The sequence below is a fragment of the Odocoileus virginianus genome, chromosome 14 (genome assembly GCF_023699985.2).
Source record: "Odocoileus virginianus isolate 20LAN1187 ecotype Illinois chromosome 14, Ovbor_1.2, whole genome shotgun sequence".
Lineage (NCBI taxonomy): Eukaryota > Metazoa > Chordata > Mammalia > Artiodactyla > Cervidae > Odocoileus > Odocoileus virginianus.
In genome coordinates, this window is record NC_069687.1 from 65,753,422 (window position 1) to 65,772,018 (window position 18,597).

The following is an 18,597-nucleotide window of genomic DNA, read 5'->3' on the forward strand; positions in this document are numbered from 1 at the left end:
GCTCCCTGGCGGCTCAGACAGTAAAGAATCTGCCTGCAATGCAGGAGACCTGGGTTCAATTCCTGGGTCAGGAAGATCCCCTAGAGAAGAGAAGGGAATGGCTACCCACTCCGGTATTCTTGCCTGGAGAATCCCATGGACAGAGGAGCCTGGCGGGCTACAGTCCATAAAGTCGCAAAGAGCTGGACACAACTGAGCAGCTAACACTTTTTCACTTTTCCTTTCTGCAGCAGCTTTTAACAAAGGCATTGCTCTCTCCTGGTCCCAGGAGACTCCTGAGGCCGGCAGACTCACCTGGGACATGTGAACCACCTCAAACCAGCGCAGGATGCCGGGAAGCTTGTATGCGGTCACGAAGGAGGTCCTCTCAATCCACATCGACTGTCCCATTGGAGGGAGGCAGGGGCAGGAAAGCAACACACTAATGAAACCTGACCAGCAGAATTGGGACCCAGCCAGGCCCCCAGGCCTCCTATCCACCCGGAATCAGAATAAAAAATTACAAGATCCAGAAACACACTCCCGTTTTACCCTGAAGAATCCTTTCCCAATTTGAAGTTTATATTTTCCCTAGATTTAGGTCCAGTATGTTTTAACCTGGGTCTCTGAACAGGCATAATGTTTAGGCACAATTGAATGCATTCACCTGCATTTTCTGGGTGTGTGTGTGTATAGCAATCAATCATCATATTCTTAAAGAGGCAGAGACACCGCCCCCCCCCCCGCCCCGCCCCCCCCCCCCCTGCCAAATATGAAGAATCACATTTGAGGGGAAAGAGCTGAGAGAGACTTGGAGCTGGCCCCTTGTGCCAGCCTTGGCCCTTGGGAATAGCAGACAGGTCCTGGGAAACAGGGACACTGGGGACTGTGAATCCCCGAGGCTGACAGCGGCTCTCACCAGGCCTGGGTTATATGGAGAGTGGAGATGCTCAGGAAATGAGACGACAAACCCAAGTAAAGAGCCTGGAGAGCGGGTGTCATCATAGCAACAGAAGCCAGGCTCCTTCCTGCGGGTTTGGGCCAGAGGCCCTCCCGTTATGCTTCTGGCAGGAGCAAGCTCAGGCTGGCACAGAGGCCCAGGGGAATGACCGAGGCTGCCGAAGGGGAGAGGAGACACTTACGGCAAACTCATTCTCGGGATCGACGGCCCCCCTGCGCACTGGCCGGGAGTAGTGGAACTTTTGCACATAGTTGGATTTGTAAAAGCTGCAAAAGAAGAAGAGGCTGAGACCCCTGAGAGCAAAACCTGACCTGAGCCTGCACTGTCCAGGGAGGCCCTCCGCAGTAAACTCTAGGTCTGGTAGAGCCCTCGCTGTAGCGTTTAAAACCAGGCTTTCCTTCGAAGATGATTTAGAAGCTCGTCAGTCGTATGCCCTCATAAGAACATAGCAGCCCTCAGGGTACCCCCAAAGTTGAAGTTCTATCATTAATACACATATTAGTGCCGGGTCATTGTTTCTTATGATCTAGATGAAGGATCTGGATACATCAAAGGTCCTAGACTAATGGCCCAGAGGTATCTTCTAAGGATTCCTTGAGGTGTCCTGGTACCCCCCATCAGTCTTCCTGAACCTCTAGGACTGTTCTAGCATCAGGGCCAGCAGGGCATGGTGCTGGCTGTGTGCTTGTCATCCCGTGCCCGAGGGGGCCTTACTGAGATGGGGACGGAAGGCTGAGATGCAGGCTGAGCTACATCTGTCCCCCTACCTCCCTAGCATGAGACCACTTCTCCCCCAAAGAGCAAGCCATTCCTCTCACAACTGAGCTCCCGCTCGGACAGGCCCTCCCAGAGAAGAAGCCTCTCCTAAGGCACCCAAGGTGTGAAACCAGGCACCTGGGCTTAAGGGTGGTGAGCCAGACGGCTTGCAGTGGGCACCCTCCACTCACCCTGGGAGGCACTGTTGGAGTGGGCACCACCCACCCTGCCGCCCAGAGATCCCACAGACCTTCTGCTTCGCCGCCTCATTCCTGACCTTGGCTTCTGGTATTAAACTGATCACTCTTGTCTTCATGCTGCTACCTCCAATGCCTCCTTTATTTTATTTTATATTTTAAATTTTCTGGTTTGTGGGGTCTTAGTTTCTTGACCAGGGATTGAGCTTTGGCCCTCGGCAGTGAAAGCACTGAGCCCTAACCACTGGGGGAACTCCCGTGATGCACCCTTTCTAAATCGTAATCTAGACACATCCACCGTCAATGCCCAACCTTCAAAACGCCTAAAAGATGTCCCTCTGGAGAAAGCGCTCAGCCCAAGCATCATGGCCCTATTGCCCACACTCTCCGGCTGTGGATTCCTGGAGCCGCTCCGGGACCAACCTGAGTGACAGGCTCTCCATGTCCCACTCAGTGAAGCCCGCTGCTGCTTCCTGAGGACTCCCCGGCCGCAGGGTGAGCCGCCCTCTTCCTCCCGGCCACCCCTGGTGTCAGCCTTCCAGGGGCAGGGCCCAGAGGGCTCATGGGGGTGATGCTTCTTCCAGGAAGGAAATGGAAAACAGGCTAAGATAGAGGGGTACCAAGACCTGTCCTCCCACCGGCTCTGCTTGCTTGGCAGCCCCACAGAATGTTCCTCCCCACGTTCCTTCCCCTGATCTGAGGGGCTTACTTTATAATCTGGTCAGGCACCGGCTTATTCTTGAACCTCGGGTGTTCATCCAAGACGGGCTGGACGGTGAAACACTGGATGTCTGCCATTCCTGGAGTTAAGAGCTCACAACGTGCTGGTCAGGGGTGGGGGGCAGTTCCAAGCACAGCAGGTCCCAGCTGAGACCCCCTGCCCCCCAGGACAGTCCTCTGGGGCCAAGTTTTTAACGAGTGACAAACTTCAAGATGCTAGGTCCTTATCAGAGCTGCAACCCCGTCCGAGGGCTCAGCCTCTGCTAATGGTTGGTTAGTATTAATAGTCCTTAATGGCACCCCACTCCAGTACTATTGCCTGGAAAATCCCATGGATGGAGGAGCCTCGTAGGCTACAGTCCATGGGGTCACAAAGAGTCGGACACGACTGAGTGACTGAACTGAATCTTTGCTATACTATTATCATGAACAAGAGTAACACCTAATGCATTTATAGGTCTTGACTGATTGCAGACAATGTCTCCCCTTGGTCTCCTTTCATCTCTCTGGTTCCATTAACCAGTGCTGTTAACGTAAATTATACTTTCCAGAGAAAAGGACATCAGGGTCAAAGAAGCTGAACAACATGGTGAAGGTCACACAGCTTGTGAGCACAGAGAAACAGTCTGTATTTGGGTCTGTAACCCTAAGCTCAGGGTTCGTTGCCTATAGTTGGGGCTCCCCTCTGAGCAGCAGCATCGCCATCGCCTGACGGCTTGTTAGAGCCGGTGTCTCCCAGGGCCCACCTAAGATCTAACGAGTCCCAGTCTGCGTTTTGTAGGATCCTCAGGTGATGCACATGCATGCTGCAGTTTGAGAAGCCCTTCTTTAGGACAGGTGAATACATGCCATCTAGCACTCTGAGAGCAACTGCCTGGGGCAGGAATATAAGGCCATGTCCAAGTTCAGTGGGAAAGAGCTCCATGATTGATTAGTGATGCCTGCCATGGGCACAGGCTACACAAGAGTTACGACGTGTGCCAGACTTATGTCACACCTGCTCTAGACCTTTGTTCACTGTCAGTCAATAATGTGGCAAACCAAATAAACAAGGTCAGTCACCACTGGTCCCACCCCCGAACCTTACTTCCCTTCCCAGCTCCCGTGGCTTCCTTACCTTCCTCTCGTTTTCAGCCCTCTGGTCAAATCCGGCTCACTGCCTGTTATTGTACGGCTCCCAGCTAAGAAGAGCTTTTATAGTTTCAATATTTGAAAAAAAGAGTCTTATGTGACATGTGATAACAATATTAAATTTTCAGTGTTCATAAATAAAGTTTTACTGGGACACAGCTACACCCATCCATTTATGGACTACCCATGGGGCGCCCCGAGCACAACAGAGGTGAGCAGCTGTGACAGAGACCAAAATGTGTCCCATCTGGCCCTTCATGGTAAGTCTGCCAAACCCTGTACTGAAGGAGGTTCTAAGCCACGTCAGCTACTTGGTCCTAGAGGAGAACCCAAACCTGTCCTGAAGAAGCCAGTGACATCACCCTCCAATCACATCCAGTAGGCTGCATGGCTGCACCCTCCCCCCATGTGTTAAACGGCAGAGGGGTGAGTGGGGAACAGGAGACACTGACTTACGAGAGCTTTGCTTTCAAGTGTCTTCCCCTACTCGGGTACTGCTTGTCATGCAACACAGGAAGGCAACAGAACACAGCGTTAAGAGCTCAGAGTTTGCAAACATCCAACGTGGGTTAACTCTTAGTTCCATCAATTTCTGAGAACTTGTGGAAGCTGTTTACATTTTTGAGCCTCATTCTTCTTATTTTTAAAATGCAGAGAGTAAGAATACCCAACTCATGGGATTATTATGAGGATAAAATTAAACAATGGATGAAAATGCCTGGCATGCCATCACTTTACAATAGTTAATAGAGAATACTGTTCATTAATCTTAAATGAAAACGATGGCATTATAGAAAGAATGCAGACTTTGAGGCAGACCTTGGAGTTCAAATCTCAACTCCATCATTAACTAGCTTTGTACTCTTAGGCAAACCACCTTACCTCTCTGCCTCATGTACTTCTCTATGAAATAGGGACAATTAATAACCACCTAATAGAGTTTTATTGGGATTGTTACTGTTGTTAGTCACTCAGTCATGTCTGATTCTTTTGTGACCCTATGGATTGTAGCCTGCCAGGCTCCTCTGTCCATGGGATTCTCCAGGCAAGAATCCGGGAGTGGGTTGCTATTTCCTTCTCCAGGGGCTATTCCAGACCCAGGGATCAAACATGAGTCTCCTACATTGTGGACAGATTTTTTTTTTTTACCACTGAGTCACCAGGGAAGTCTATATGGGGATTAGAAAAATCTAGTTACAAGACCTTCAGTCTTATGCATGGCATGAAGAGGACATTGAGCAAATGTCAGCCCTTTCCCTCTCCGCCTGACTCTTGGAGCTGAATCAGAGCTGCGTATGATGACACAGCCCAGTAACACACGCTTTCTCCTCCCAGCACGAGTTAAAAGGCCACATAGTTGTTCAATACCAGGACATCCACATAGCAGGGCCTTAGACTAATCCCATGTCTCGCCTGTAACCAAACTCACATGTGTAACCAGTCAGCTTTGCCACTGGTTACATTTCCTCCTGCAAATAACCACGGTAGAGCAGGCATGAAGGGCAGGCAGCATAATGAAAAGGTTACAGATGAATATGTATCACCCGAGGGGAATATGTTTGCATTAAGGTTCGGCAGACTTAGCAGACCAGCCGTGCAACCTGTCGGCCCCATTTTAAAGGCTGTAACTTAATTTGGGCTACAGGGCGCAACACGGGAGCTGGACTAGGTTCACGCAGCCCTTGCAGCATCAGCTCCTGACCTGCTGAACATTATGCTTCGCTGCACTGGAGCCTTGTTCCCACCAGACCTCCCCAGCCGCACTAGCACCATCTCCTGTCACTTCGACCTTCTGTGTGCCCCATCCATACCTCCCTCCCTCCTACCTTTCTCTAGCTCCCCTTCCTTTCCCCTCTCTCTTGTTTTCTTTCTCTTTCTGATGGCCAGCAAGTGTTTTCTGAGAGCTGCCTTTGAGGATCACTGCAGCAAGCAAGAGTATGGGTCTCTGCCTTCCTGGAGCTTCTGTGATAGTTCTATCTTTTTTTTTTTTTAATCCTTTTTATTGTAGAAAAGACCCTGATGCTGGGAAAGATTGAAGGCAGGAGGAGAAGAGGATGACAGAGGGTGAGATGGTTGGATGGCACCACTGACTCAATGGACATGAGTTTGAGCAAACTCTGGGAGATGGTGAGGACAGGGAAGCCTGGAGTGCCACAGTCCATGGGGTCGCAGAGACAGACATGACTGAGCAACTGAGCAACAACTGTGGTAAAAGTCACATAATGAAACCACGATGTTTTACCCATGTTTAACTCTGCAGCTCAGGGGCACCAAGTGCATTCACACTGCTGTGTGACTCTCAGCACCACCCACCTCCCGAACCTTCCACCTTCCTCAACTCTGCCCTCATGAAACACCAAGTCCCCACTGTGCATGCGTGTGTGCACGCCAAGTCACGTCGGTCATGTCTGACTCTCTGTGACCCTGTGGACTGCAACCTACCAGGCTCCTCTGTCCATGGGATTCTCCAGGCAAGAACACTATAGTGGGTTGCCATGCCCTCCTCCAGGGGATTTTCCCAACCCAGAGACTGAACCCACATCTCCTGTGGTTCCTGCATTGCAGGTGGATTCTTTACCATTGGGCCACTGGGGAAGCCCAAGTCCCCATCGCCCCTCCCCAAACCCCACTCCCTGGCCCCGGCATCTACCAATATACTTTTTGACTCTATGAATTTGACTATTCTAGGTACCTCGTATAAGTGGAATCAAACAGCATTTGTCTGCACCTACTGTATATTGGAATTTATTTTTAATGTTAACTTGATATATATCCTGGACTTCCCAGGTAGCACAGTGGTAAAGAATCTGCCTGCCAGTGCAGGGAGATGCAAGAGACACGGGTTCAATCCCTGGATTGGGAAGATCTTCTGGAGGAGGAAATGGCAACCGACTCTAGTATTCTTGCCTGGAAAATTCTAAGGACAGAGGAACCTGGTGGGCTTTGGGGTCACAGAGAGTTGGACACTTCTGAGCACACACGTATACAGCATATGCCCTATGAACAGATTGCACCTTCTTGTTTTTTTTTCTTTCCGTGGTATTCAGTTGACATATGTACACTACGATGTATGAAGTAGTTTTACACTTGAAATCACAAAAGATAATGACAGATTGAGATCAGTTTGCTAAACAAAAACAAACAGGGGTTGAGACAGCAGAGTACTGAAGTCTTCCAATAAGGTGACCAAGGAAGGCCTCTTCTGGGAGGTGACCCTGAGTTAAGGATTTGATGGGTGAGAAAGGAGCTGAGGGAAAGGCATTCCAAGCAAAGAGAAGAGAAAACACATAGGCGCAGAGGCAAGAACAAGCTGGGCATGTTTAAGGAGCAGAAACAAGATCCGTGCGGCAGAGAAGCATGAGAAAGGGAAGAAAAAGTTGGGGGCAGTGACGTGGGAGACACAGGCAGGGGCCAGAGGAAGGGTAGCCTTGCAGGCTTGTTCAGGAGTTCTGATTTTGCTATAAGAGCAATGTGGCACCATTTCAGTTCTTGGAACCTCAGGGCCTTTGCACACGATGCTCCTTCCCTCTGTCTAGGACATTTGCCACTTCATCACCCACCTTCAACATCACCTTCCTCAAAGAAGACTTCCTTTCCCTCCCAATCATGGTAACCAGCAGGGCTTTCTTATAACACTGATCACATTTTTACAAATACCTATTTAATGATGCTGTAAATGTCTTTCACTTGCTAGACTGGAAGCTCCCTGAAGGTAGGACCACTTTGTGAGTGTAATTTCTGGTTCCCTGTACAAGGAAATGCTTGGAAGAGTCAGAGCTTGATGGTTATCATCACAAAGAAAGAAGGAATGAGTGAGTAAGTGAATTTATCAATGAATGCAACATTTAGTTTCCTGAGATGGGTTCTTTTTGGATCCCGCACTGGACACTGAAATTGGCACCACTGCAGTGATTCTGGCAGCAGTTCCCAGCTCTAGGAAAGGGCTCTGTGGATTGAAGTCCTGGCAGGGCTGCCCATGCCCGGCCCTTGGCAGGGACATTTGTTAAGGATACACTGGCCTGGGGCGTTCTTCACATCATCCCCAGGAGCAGAGGTTGTGTTCATCTTCTCCGCGTTGGGAAACTGGCTCATCAGCTGCATCTGGAAATCTTCTCTTCGCTCATACTCCTTCCCTCGGTAGATGAACACTTTGTTCTGCAGAGAAAGGACATCTGTCAGAGATCCCAGGGCCCAGGCTTGGAGGAGACGGTTGAAACCAAGCTGGGAGGCTGGTCAGGAGCACAGGCCTGTGGGGACAGCCTAGAGATCTCTCCACTCTCTGTCTCCCCTCCAGGGAAAGGATGGAACCTCAGCTCACACACTTCTAGCTGGGCACACCACTTTTTTTAAAGGACTGGTTCTAAAGGGAGAAGAGATCATGGATGCTGAGAACATTTTCTTCCAACCATCCCATGTGCAGCCTCCAGGGAAATTCCTCACTCCACTTTCACACCCACTCTCCCATCGACATGGCCACAGTTTCCCTCCTGCCTTTCATGGACCATATGGGCTGAACCTGTGAGCTGGAAGGGACCAGCATGCGGGTTCTTCATCACCAGGCCTCATGGAAGCACACTTTATCCTTCCCTGATGCGTAAACTTCTTCTAGACCAATACTTTTTAAACAGGCAGTGATTTGCCTCTTAAGGGATGCTAGTTATGTCTGGAAACAGTTTTGATTGTCACAACTCCAAGGAAGAGCACTCCTGGGACCTAGTGGGCAAGAATCCTTCAATGCACAGGATCGGCCCATAGCTGAGCATTATCTAGTCTAAAATATCTACACAGTTGAGGTTGAGAAACCCTGTTCTAGACCCTATCTGTGCCACTGTGCTGCCTCTAATGATCTCTAAGCTCTTCTGTCCAAAGCCATGCCTGTATCAATGCTTCCAAACCTGGATCCTCATTTCAGGCTTTCCTGATAGCTCAGTTGGTAAAGAATCTGCCTGCAATGCAGGAGAGCCCAGTTCAATTCCTGGGTCAGGAAGATCCACTGGAGAAGGGATTGGCTACCCACTCCAGTTTTCTTGGGCTTCCCTGTGGCTCAGCTGGTAAAGAATCCACCTGCAATGCCTGGGTTTGATTCCTGGGTTGGAAAGATTCCCTGGAGAATGAAATGGCAACCCATTCCAGTATTCTTGCTTGGGAAATCCCATGGACAGGAGCCTGCTGGACTATAGTCCATAGGGTTGCAAAGAGTTGAGCATGACTGAAGCAACTTCAAGTCAAGTCAGGATGGGTTTATTCTTGTTATATTTAAATAAGTTGTTTACCCTTCATATTCTGTTAACCCTCCATCAGTTCAGTTCAGTTCAGCTGCTCAGTCTTGTCTGACTCTTTGTGATCACATGAACTGCAGCATGCCAGGCCTCCCTGTCCATCACCAACTCCCAGAGTTCACCCAAATCCATGTCCATTGAGTCGGTGATGCCATCCAACCATCTCATCCTCTGTCATCCCCTTCTCCTCCTGCCCTCAATCCCTCCCAGCATCAGGGTCTTTTCAAATGAGTCAGCTCTTCACATCAGGTGGCCAAAGTATTGGAGTTTCAGCTTCAGCATCAGTTCTTCCAATGAACACCCAGGACTGATCTCCTTTAGGATGGACTGGTTGGATCTCCTTGCAGTCCAAGGGACTCTCAAGAGTCTTCTCCAACACCACAGTTCAAAAGCATCAATTTTTCAGTGTTCAGCTTTCTTTACAGTCCAACTCTCACATCCTTACATGACCACTGGAAAAACCATAGCCTTGACTAGATGGACCTTTGTTGACAAAGTAACTTCTCTGCTTTTTAATATTCTGTCTAGGTTGGTCATAACTTTCCTTCCAAGGAGTAAGCGTCTTTTAATTTCATGACTGCAATCACCATCTGCAGTGATTTTGGAGCCCAGAAAAATAAAGTGACACTCTTTCCACTGTTTCCCCATCTATTTGCCATGAAGCAACGGGACTGGATGCCATGATCTTAGTTTTTTGAATGTTGAGCTTTAAGCCAACTTTTTCACTCTCCTCTTTCACTTTCATCAAGAGGCTCTTTAGTTCTTCTTCACTTTCTGCCATAAGGGTGGTGTCATCTGCATATCTGAGGTTATTGGTATTTCTCCCGGCAATCTTGATTCCAGCTTGTGCTTCCTCCAGCCCAGCATTTCTCATGATGTTAAATAAGCAGGGTGACAATATACAGCCTTGACGTACTCCTTTTCCTATTTGAAACCAGTGTGTTGTTCCATGTCCAGTTCTAACTGTTGCTTCCTGACCTGCATACAGGTTTCTCAAGAGGCAGGTCAGGTGGTCTGGTATTCCCATATCTTTCAGGAGTTTCCACAGTTTATTGTGATCTGCACAGTCAAAGGCTTTGGCATAGTCAATAAAGCAGAAATAGATGTTTTTCTGGAACTCTCTTGCTTTTTCGATGAACCTCCATAACTAGTACTAAATAGTTAACCTTTCATATCCTCAGGATCTTATTCCATGGATTCAACCAATCATGATTCAAAAATATTTGAAAAAAAAAATCTAGAAACTTTCAAAAAGCAAAACTTGAGTATGCTGCATTCTAGCAACTATTTACAAAGCATTTACATTGTACTTAGTATTATAAGTAATCTAGAGGTGATTTGAACCATTTAGGAGATTATATGCAAACACTATACCATTTTATATAAAAGACGTGAGGATCCTCAGGTGTTATTCTCCCCACAGGGTCTTGAAACCAATTCCTGGTAAGTATGAGGGGACAACAGCATTTTAAAACTGTCTCAGTTTTAATTCTGGGTGTCATAAATGCAGATAGATAAAGTCTAAAAATACAGAAGTTCTCTGGGGACCCTGATCATATTTTTAAGAGGCAAAATGGCCCTGACACCAAAAGGTCTGAGAACTTGTGCAATACAGTTCCCGCTGGGCAGCAGAGCTCCCCCGGCCTCTCCAAGAACCTCGTCCCTGGGATGGTGTGCTCACTGCCTCACTAGACAGCCAACGCCGCCGTGTATGTAAGGAAACACAGCAGGTGGCCGAGGAGCTGTTCATGGAGGGCGACTGGGGAAATGCAGGCGAAGGGGACAGCACGTGGACACCGGAGGGTTAGGGTTAGGGATCTGAGGGTCGGGATCTGAGCTCAAGCAGAGCCTCAAAGAAGAGGGAGAGCCGAGAGGCCAGGGCCCCGGGACCCTGGCCTGTGTCCGCGCCACCCACAGACTTACCCGGAGGAACGAGGGGAAACCCTGGCCGTAGTACCCAACAGCAAAGTAGTCTGGCTTCGGTCTGAGGATTTTCATGATGTTTTCATAGAATTTTGCCTGCTGGATCTGAAAGAAGAGAACTCATAGCTTGTAACAACACAGATGTGTATTAAAGGCACATTCAGCTCCAAGGGGTTAAGACGTGATCATGACACCAGAACAAATGTGCCAAGTGCACATATTTGCATATTCACGGAACTGTCATCATAATAGTGATATATTTACAATATACCAGATACCCTGTTAATCATCCTACCTACAGTAACACGCATACTTGCATCACCCTCATAACAATCCCAAGGAAGTGTATCTCTGCTTTGCCGATAAGGAACTGGTATCTCAGGGCATCCAGTAAGTAGGGAACTGAGCCCTGCCGGCTGTTCAGAGCCCCTCCAGCATCATGACTCTGCTCCCAGCGGGAGTGTGTCTGGGGCGGTCTATAGATGGAGAAGTGTTTCTGGATATGGATCTCTTCCTGTGTAGGCACACCCAACGTACTTCACCAGTTCAAAGAGGTGCGTGCTTTTATATTTTAACATCTTTGAAAAGAGTTTGTGTTTTACTTTACACCTAATGGCATCTTCCAATCACTATTAACTGGAGAGAAATCATGATGGGGCATGTAGAATAGAATGGTGCACTCACAGATGACAGCATTTCACACTGAACACAATATGGAAGATAAATGTGTGTGGCCCTGGATGTGAACCTGTGTGATATGGGCTGATGTGGGCCTGGTGCACAGCCGAACACGTCCACTAGTGGATGCGTGAATGTATACTGGCTGTGTGTGCATGCATGGTTGTGCATGGGTGGTGGTAGTGATGGTCTAGTCGTAACACAGGAAATATGTAGTTGTTAGTACAGATTATTTGTTTGTTTTAGTTGCTAAGTTGTGTCCAACTCTTCTGCGATTCCCATGGACTGTAGCCCGCCACGTTCCTCTGTCCATGGCATTCTCAGGGCAACAATATTCAAGTAGGTTGCCATTTCCTATTTCAGGCTCTATAGGTGTGTGTGTGTATGTATGCATATGTACTGCATACATTAGAAAGCATGTGTCCCTCCATACCTGCAAACATCTGTGTGGGCAGACTCAGGCAGACTCTTGGTGCAAGTGGTGTGTGTGTTGACATCATAACCAAGAACACTATATTCCATACTCATCCCCCCGCCAGAACAAGCTATCAATCCTTTTCTAGCACTCTGACCGTCATTTCACAGTTCCCTAGAAAGAGGTGGACTGACTAACCTCTCGAAATGCGCTCAGATGGGGCCCTGGAGTCCTGGGTCTCAGGCCACCAAGACATCGGTGTGGGGAGAGCAGCCTGGGCCACCTCCCCACCAGCCTGGGTCTCTGCTTCCCCCTACTTCCCACTTTCCCCTCCAAATCACAAGCTTTGAGGAGCTAATGGGAATGGCCAGATGGGGAGCACTTTAATGTGATTTATCTGTTAATCAGAAAGCATGAATTTGCTTTTTTATCTAATTGATTTAGTGATTTGTGCGAATTTCACAGCAAATGCGGCACAGTGCTTATTGGGTGTGCACCAGCGGCGGCAGCCCCAGCACCGGGCAGGTACTTAGCACTCCATACGAGAAACTGTGCCTGATGAGCTTTCCCAGAAGACCTCCCTTTGGAAATATTCCCAGTTGGGAGGGAGATGCTCAGCACAGTTTGGCTCAGCTCAGCCCAACTTCAGTTCCTTTCCCGGTATCCTAACCCCACATGGCCTCCTGCCTTGGCTCCCCCTCTCCCCAGCCTCTCTGCCCAGCCAAGGCCCCAGCACCCAACCTCCAGGGCAGTCAGCTCCCCCTGGAGACTCCTTACCAAGTTCTGGCTCAGCAGCTCATAGTCAAAGATTTCCATCTCATACTGTTCTGCCAACTCCTTGCACAGACTGATGGCCTCTTCCCACATCTACAAGGAAGGTCACGGAGACAAAGGTTAGAAGGGCCTCCCAGGCTTACAGAGCCGTTGCTGAGGAAGGCACTGGGGCAGCTCCACACCTGGGACTGAGCCACAAGCCTCCCTGTAGCCCGGCCCCAGCCCCGGCCCCACACCCAGGGAACCAAATGCATCCCAAGAAGCAGGCCTATCCTCTGCTTCTCACCCTGGTTTCCTGATAAATAATGGAACACCCACACACTAGGCTAAGTGCTTCATTTACATGCTCTCTGGATCTTCACAACCCCTCTGAGAGGTGACAAGCAGCACCTGCATTTTCCAGGTGAGAAACAGAGTTCAGACCGGCAGAGCATCCACCCCAGGTCAAAGCCCTAGCCTAAAGCAGGGCCAGGAAGTGCACTTGAGAATGACCCTTGACCTTATGCTAAGCTTTGGTGGGCCAAACTGAGGAAGGAGCATTGACAAACATATACACTACCGTGTGTAAACTAGGGAGCCAGTGGGCAGCTGCTACACAGCACAGGGGGCCCGGTCCAGGGCTCTGTGGTGACCGAGAGGGGACGATGGCAGGAGGGGACGGAGACTCGGGAGGCAGGGGTATACGCGGTGTGTGCACGACGGGTTCACGCAGTTGTGCAGCAGAAACCAGCACAGCGCTGTAAACACTGCGCAGCAACTTTCCTCCAGTTAAAAAACAAACCCCCTCCCTTAGAAAGGGAACGTGCCAGTCCCTCAATCACGTCCAACTCTTTGCAACCCCACGGACCATAGCCCACCACACTCCTCTGTCTGTGGGATTCTCCAGGCAAGAATACTAGATTGGATAGCCATTCCCTTCTCCAGGGGATCTTCCTGATCCGGGGATCAGAGCTGGGCCTCCTGCATTGCAGATGGATCTTTACTATCTGAGCCACCAGAGATTTCCCAGAGAAAAATGGTTCACAAAGAAAATAAGCAGGCAGCGAATTTCTGAGGATAGAGCTGGAGCCAGATTTAGTTCTCTTGATGTTTGCTACTGGGATCTTTTCACTCTGCCAATCCCATCACTTTCTTTTTCCCTTTGGCCAACTTTCCTCCCTTCCTCCCTTCCACCCTTCTCTTTCTCTCACTTTAAAAAACAAATGTGGTAAGAACACTTAACCTGAGATCTACCCACTTAACAGGTTTTTAAATGCATAACACAGAATTGTTAACTATAGGCCCAATGTTGTACAGAGATGTCTAGAATTTACTCATCTTGCATAAATAAACCTTTATACCATCACTTCTTAACTACATTATTTAGGGTGAGTGAGCAATGGGCGGCGTGGAGGTGGAGGAGGTAGTAGTATTTAAAAGAGTGATGAAAACTTTTTAAACAGGTCTTTTGCATCTTTAAAAAAATTCTGAAAAAAATCCTCTGGACAGAGGGGGTCATTTCCATCTGTTCCATTTTAATTGAAACCAATAGATCATCCTTCCATCCTAGATCAAAGGGGTCAGGAACCTCTACAGAGAGGCAGAGGGAGGTGCTGGGTGGGCTGGAGATCTGGCGATCTCAAGGGACACCCATTACATTTTAAATTTGGTTTCAAATGGAAGATGCACCTAAATGGAGAAGTTGGGGGAGGAGGGGGAGGAGAGGGGGAGGTTGCCAAAATGCAGTGTGTGCTTTGTCGGAGAAGTGCTCTCTCTGCATCCAAGCATAAAAATAAATAAAAGCAAGTGCTGAGTGGAGGAGCCACGGCTGTAAACCCATGGACAGCTTAGTGAGCAGCATAAAAATGTTTTACATGCCAGGAGGAATCAAGTCCACAGATGAGTATGGGCTGGTTCTTTCTCCTTAGCCCGAATGAGAAGATGCAGTTAAAGCCCCGGGACTGGGCCAGGGGGCTGTTTGACTCAAGTGGAGGTCTTTGCCAACTTTCCACCATACTATGCCAGAAGTACTCCCCTATGTGTTAAGGGATCAGTGAGGGGCTAAGAAGAGAGACAGGCAGGGAGTCGAATGCCTGGAATGTCCTTCAGGTCTGCCTGCGTGGTCACTGGGACCTCTGCCGGTCACTGATCCCTGAGCCTCTTACACTGGTTACTGAGTACCTGCTGGCTGCTGGGCATGGTACACAGGGATGGGACAGTGATAAAAATGGACAAGACAGTCTCTGCTTTCATGAAATAGGAGTGGGTAAAGCGTACACATAAACAGATGTACTAGTTGGGTTTGAGGGATGTGGAGGAGTCCATCAGGTAATGACAAGAGGACTTAAGGGGCAGAAAGTCATTCCGTGTGTCTAGATCAAAAGTCTCCATGAGGGGAGGTATGGGGAGAGGAAGTCAAAGGGATGCTGAAGAGTCTGGGCTTCACTCTAGAAGCCCCCACAGCGGAGGCACTAGAGGGAGCTACCCCCATCCACTCCCTCCTCTCTGCCCGTGAAGCGCTTTAGTGGCACCCTGTTCCCGCCCTCCTCCTCCCCATTATCGCACAACACCAAGGGGTTACGTGCAAAAAAAGAAGGTGATGACCTGTCTGTGGGCTTTGCCGACTAGTAACACGCCCCTTAGTACCCGGGCTTACACCTTTTTCCTCTCTGCTCAGCGAAGGGTTGGCTGAGTCGGATACGGGCAGAGGACAAGGCCTGACAGGTCCTCTCAGGGTTTTTCCACTGTGACGGACTTAATCAGCCGATAAACCAAGAGTGAGCTCAGACTCGACGTCCAGCAGGACAGGAGGCTCCAGAGAGGGCCGAGTCTCTGCCCTCAAGAGGCTTAGGACCATAAATTATAAACACAGTCTTCTCCAACCCACTCAACGCCTGGGAATTTATAAACCCTTCCACAGACATTACCTCATTTCATTTTTTCAGGGAAGGTGGAGAGATCACACTAAGACAGATGCAATGAACTGCAGTGACAGAACAGGCCAAAAGTAAGTGTTAAATTGTGCCTGATGAACTGTAAGAGGCCTAGCCATTCAGAGGAGAGGCAGGGCTGTAGGTAAGTTGGAGGACTCAGGGAAAGCTTGTGAGAGGAAGCAGGCAGTCAGATGGTGCCTCAAGGGCAGAGAACTGAGTCTGCACACTGCAACTAAGGGTCCGCACGTCACAATTAAAAAAAAAAAATCCTGCATGCTGCTACTAAGACCTGGCACAGACAAATAAATAAATGTGCTCATGCTCAGTCATGTCCGACTCTTTGGGACCCCATGGACTGAAGCCCACTAGGCTCCTCTGCTCATGGGATTCTCCAGGCAAGAACACTAGAGTGGATAGCCATTCTCTTCTCCAGGGGAGCTTCCCGACCCATGGATCAAACCTGGGTCCCTTGCATTGCAGGTGGATTCTTCACCATTTGAACCACCAGAGAAGCCCTTAAAAAATAAATATTTTAAAATATTTAAAAAAAACTGAACAAGTTAGTAGTATGTACCAGGTCTCATAGAGAAGGCAATGGCACCCCACTCCAGTACTCTTGCCTGGAAAATCCCATGGACGGAGGAGCCTGGTAGTCATGGGGTCAGTCCATGGGGTCGCAAAGAGTCAGACATGACTGAGCGACTTCACTTTCACTTTTCACTTTTATGCATTGGAGAAGGAAACGGCAACCCACTCCAGTGTTCTTGCCTGGAGAATCCCAGGGATGGGGTTGCACTGAAGTGACTTAGCAGACATGACTGAAGTGACTTAGCAGTAGCAGCACCAGGTCTTATGCTAAGTGCTTTATATCATTTTCTCACCTAATTGTCACAGTGCAGCTAGAAAGTAGGTACTATCAATATCTCACTATTATGGATGGGGAATTGGAATCTCTGAAAAGCCATGGGGATTGTAGGTGGTAAAGGAATGAGGCTTGAAACCCAGATCCTGAGCTCTTACCCACCTACTATGTCTCCTCCAGCATTTGAGCTGGTGCTTCCTAAAGGGTCAGTTGGAGGCTGGAGGATGGACAGTAACTGGTTTGGCCAATCTCCAGACAAAACATGACAAATCACCCTGTTCTTGCTGTTTAGAGATCAATGATGACACTATGATGTCATTCATACATTCAATTAATTCATTGATTCAACATATATCTTTTGGGTCCCATACGTTAGGGTCTGTGCTAGCTACTAGGCACTTGGCAATGGACAAGACAAATATCTATGCTCTTGGCCTTCTAAAGTGGAGAGCCAGACAATGAACAAGTGAAAACAAAGTGATCCAGGTGATGTCTGACAGTGGTAAGTGCTTTGAAGAAGAAATGAGTATGACTCACAGCAGGGGTACTGCCGTGTGTGGTCTGGGAAGGCCTCCTTCAGGACATGACATTCTTTGCTTGGGCAAAACCCTGAGCTGTGAGAAGGAACTGGCCATGGTAAGATATGGAAGAGAAATGTCCTAAGCTGGGAAAAGCAAGTGCATAGGCCCTGAGGTGGAGAAGAGCTTGGCACAGAATTTGCGAGCAAGAGGGAGCCTGGCAGAGCTGACACGGGAGAGGTAATCAGAGGACAGTCACATACGAGGGAAAGATTTTAATTTGATCTAAGCGTTGGGATGGCTGTTTGAGATGACTGTAAGCAGGACAAAGGGATATATTCTATGGGATAAGTATGTTCTATGATCACCATTTTCTATATGAAGGATGACCTGTTGCAGGGGAATAGAGGATACAGGGCTATTGCATAGGACTCAATGTGTCCAGGTGAGCCATGCTGGTACCTTGTACATATGTAGTAGGAATGGGGATGGAGAGAAATGATCAGACTTAGGGTTGGGCAGGAGAGCTGACCAGACCTGCAGATGGGTTACATGTAGAGTATGGGACAGAACAGTCCTTCCCAGTAGCTCGGGTTCCCACGGAGAGAGGAAGGGCAGCGACCAATTACCTTTCCTTTGTCAAAGTAGCCTATGATGATATCATAGAGTGTCTCCTTCAGCTGCCGGTGGGTCTGCGGGTGCTGCTGGCCTGTCTGCATGACCTGCGATGCACACTGCTCATCTGACCACTGCAGAGAGAGGACACACAGTCACCGGGGGCAGGTGTCTCCCTTACTGCCGAGGAGTGGGAGGAGGCCCTGCAGACACCCCCGCCTGTGTCCTCGCTGCCCTGCGTGTCAATCAGAGAGACGATCTTGGCCTGCAGTTTCCACAGGAAGCACCTCTCCATTTCTGTGGATTCACTCTTATCGACTCTCTGGGCATTCTGTTGGTTCCTGTGTATGGATTGTAGGATTTTCCTCTGAATTCCTGCAAGACATGGCCCCAGCTCTTCAAAACCCAAAGGAAATCCTTGAGACTTTGTCCTGCTCCAGCAGCACTTTCAAGAGAAGGAAAACAGCTCACAGGGCATGCTAATGATTTATAGTTGATGCTTGGATGTTATATAAAACAGTTTGAATGTTATGTAAAACTTCAAGATACATCTCAGGGGGTTGTTGTTGCTGCTAAATGCGAAGGTCACTTGAAACCTTATGTGACCAGACAGAGCAGTGCAGAAAAGTAACCTGCCAGGTTTAAAGTCTGGGGACACAGGGCAAAACAAACTTTATTTGGCTAATTTTTCTTTTCTTTTTTTTAAACTTTTCAACTTGCTGTGAGGGCTCCACGGGAATTTCAGCATGAACCCCCTTCACTGGGAGGGCAGTACCTTGAGAAGCCAGGTGTGGAGAAGGAGTGTATAGGCAGCCTCTGTGTAGTTGTCACAGTCCAGGTGAAGGTCACGGAGTTTGTACAGGTACCTGTTTGGGAA

At 48.8% G+C, this 18,597-nt stretch overlaps 1 protein-coding gene across 2 annotated transcripts in view; it reads right to left on the reverse strand.

Annotated features, from left to right (window-relative positions):
* The window catches only part of DOCK2 (dedicator of cytokinesis 2), a 456,669-nt gene that overhangs the window by 23,855 nt on the left and 414,217 nt on the right, over positions 1-18,597 (reverse strand). For both annotated transcript variants that reach the window (XM_070476853.1, XM_070476854.1), the window contains exons 37-44: positions 18,496-18,586; positions 17,735-17,854; positions 12,817-12,906; positions 10,947-11,051; positions 7,758-7,899; positions 2,603-2,684; positions 1,122-1,206; positions 295-381 (exon numbers count right to left, since the gene is read on the reverse strand). In XM_070476853.1, the coding sequence (XP_070332954.1) occupies positions 295-381; positions 1,122-1,206; positions 2,603-2,684; positions 7,758-7,899; positions 10,947-11,051; positions 12,817-12,906; positions 17,735-17,854; positions 18,496-18,586 (802 nt within the window). The remainder of the gene's footprint in view (positions 1-294; positions 382-1,121; positions 1,207-2,602; positions 2,685-7,757; positions 7,900-10,946; positions 11,052-12,816; positions 12,907-17,734; positions 17,855-18,495; positions 18,587-18,597) is intronic.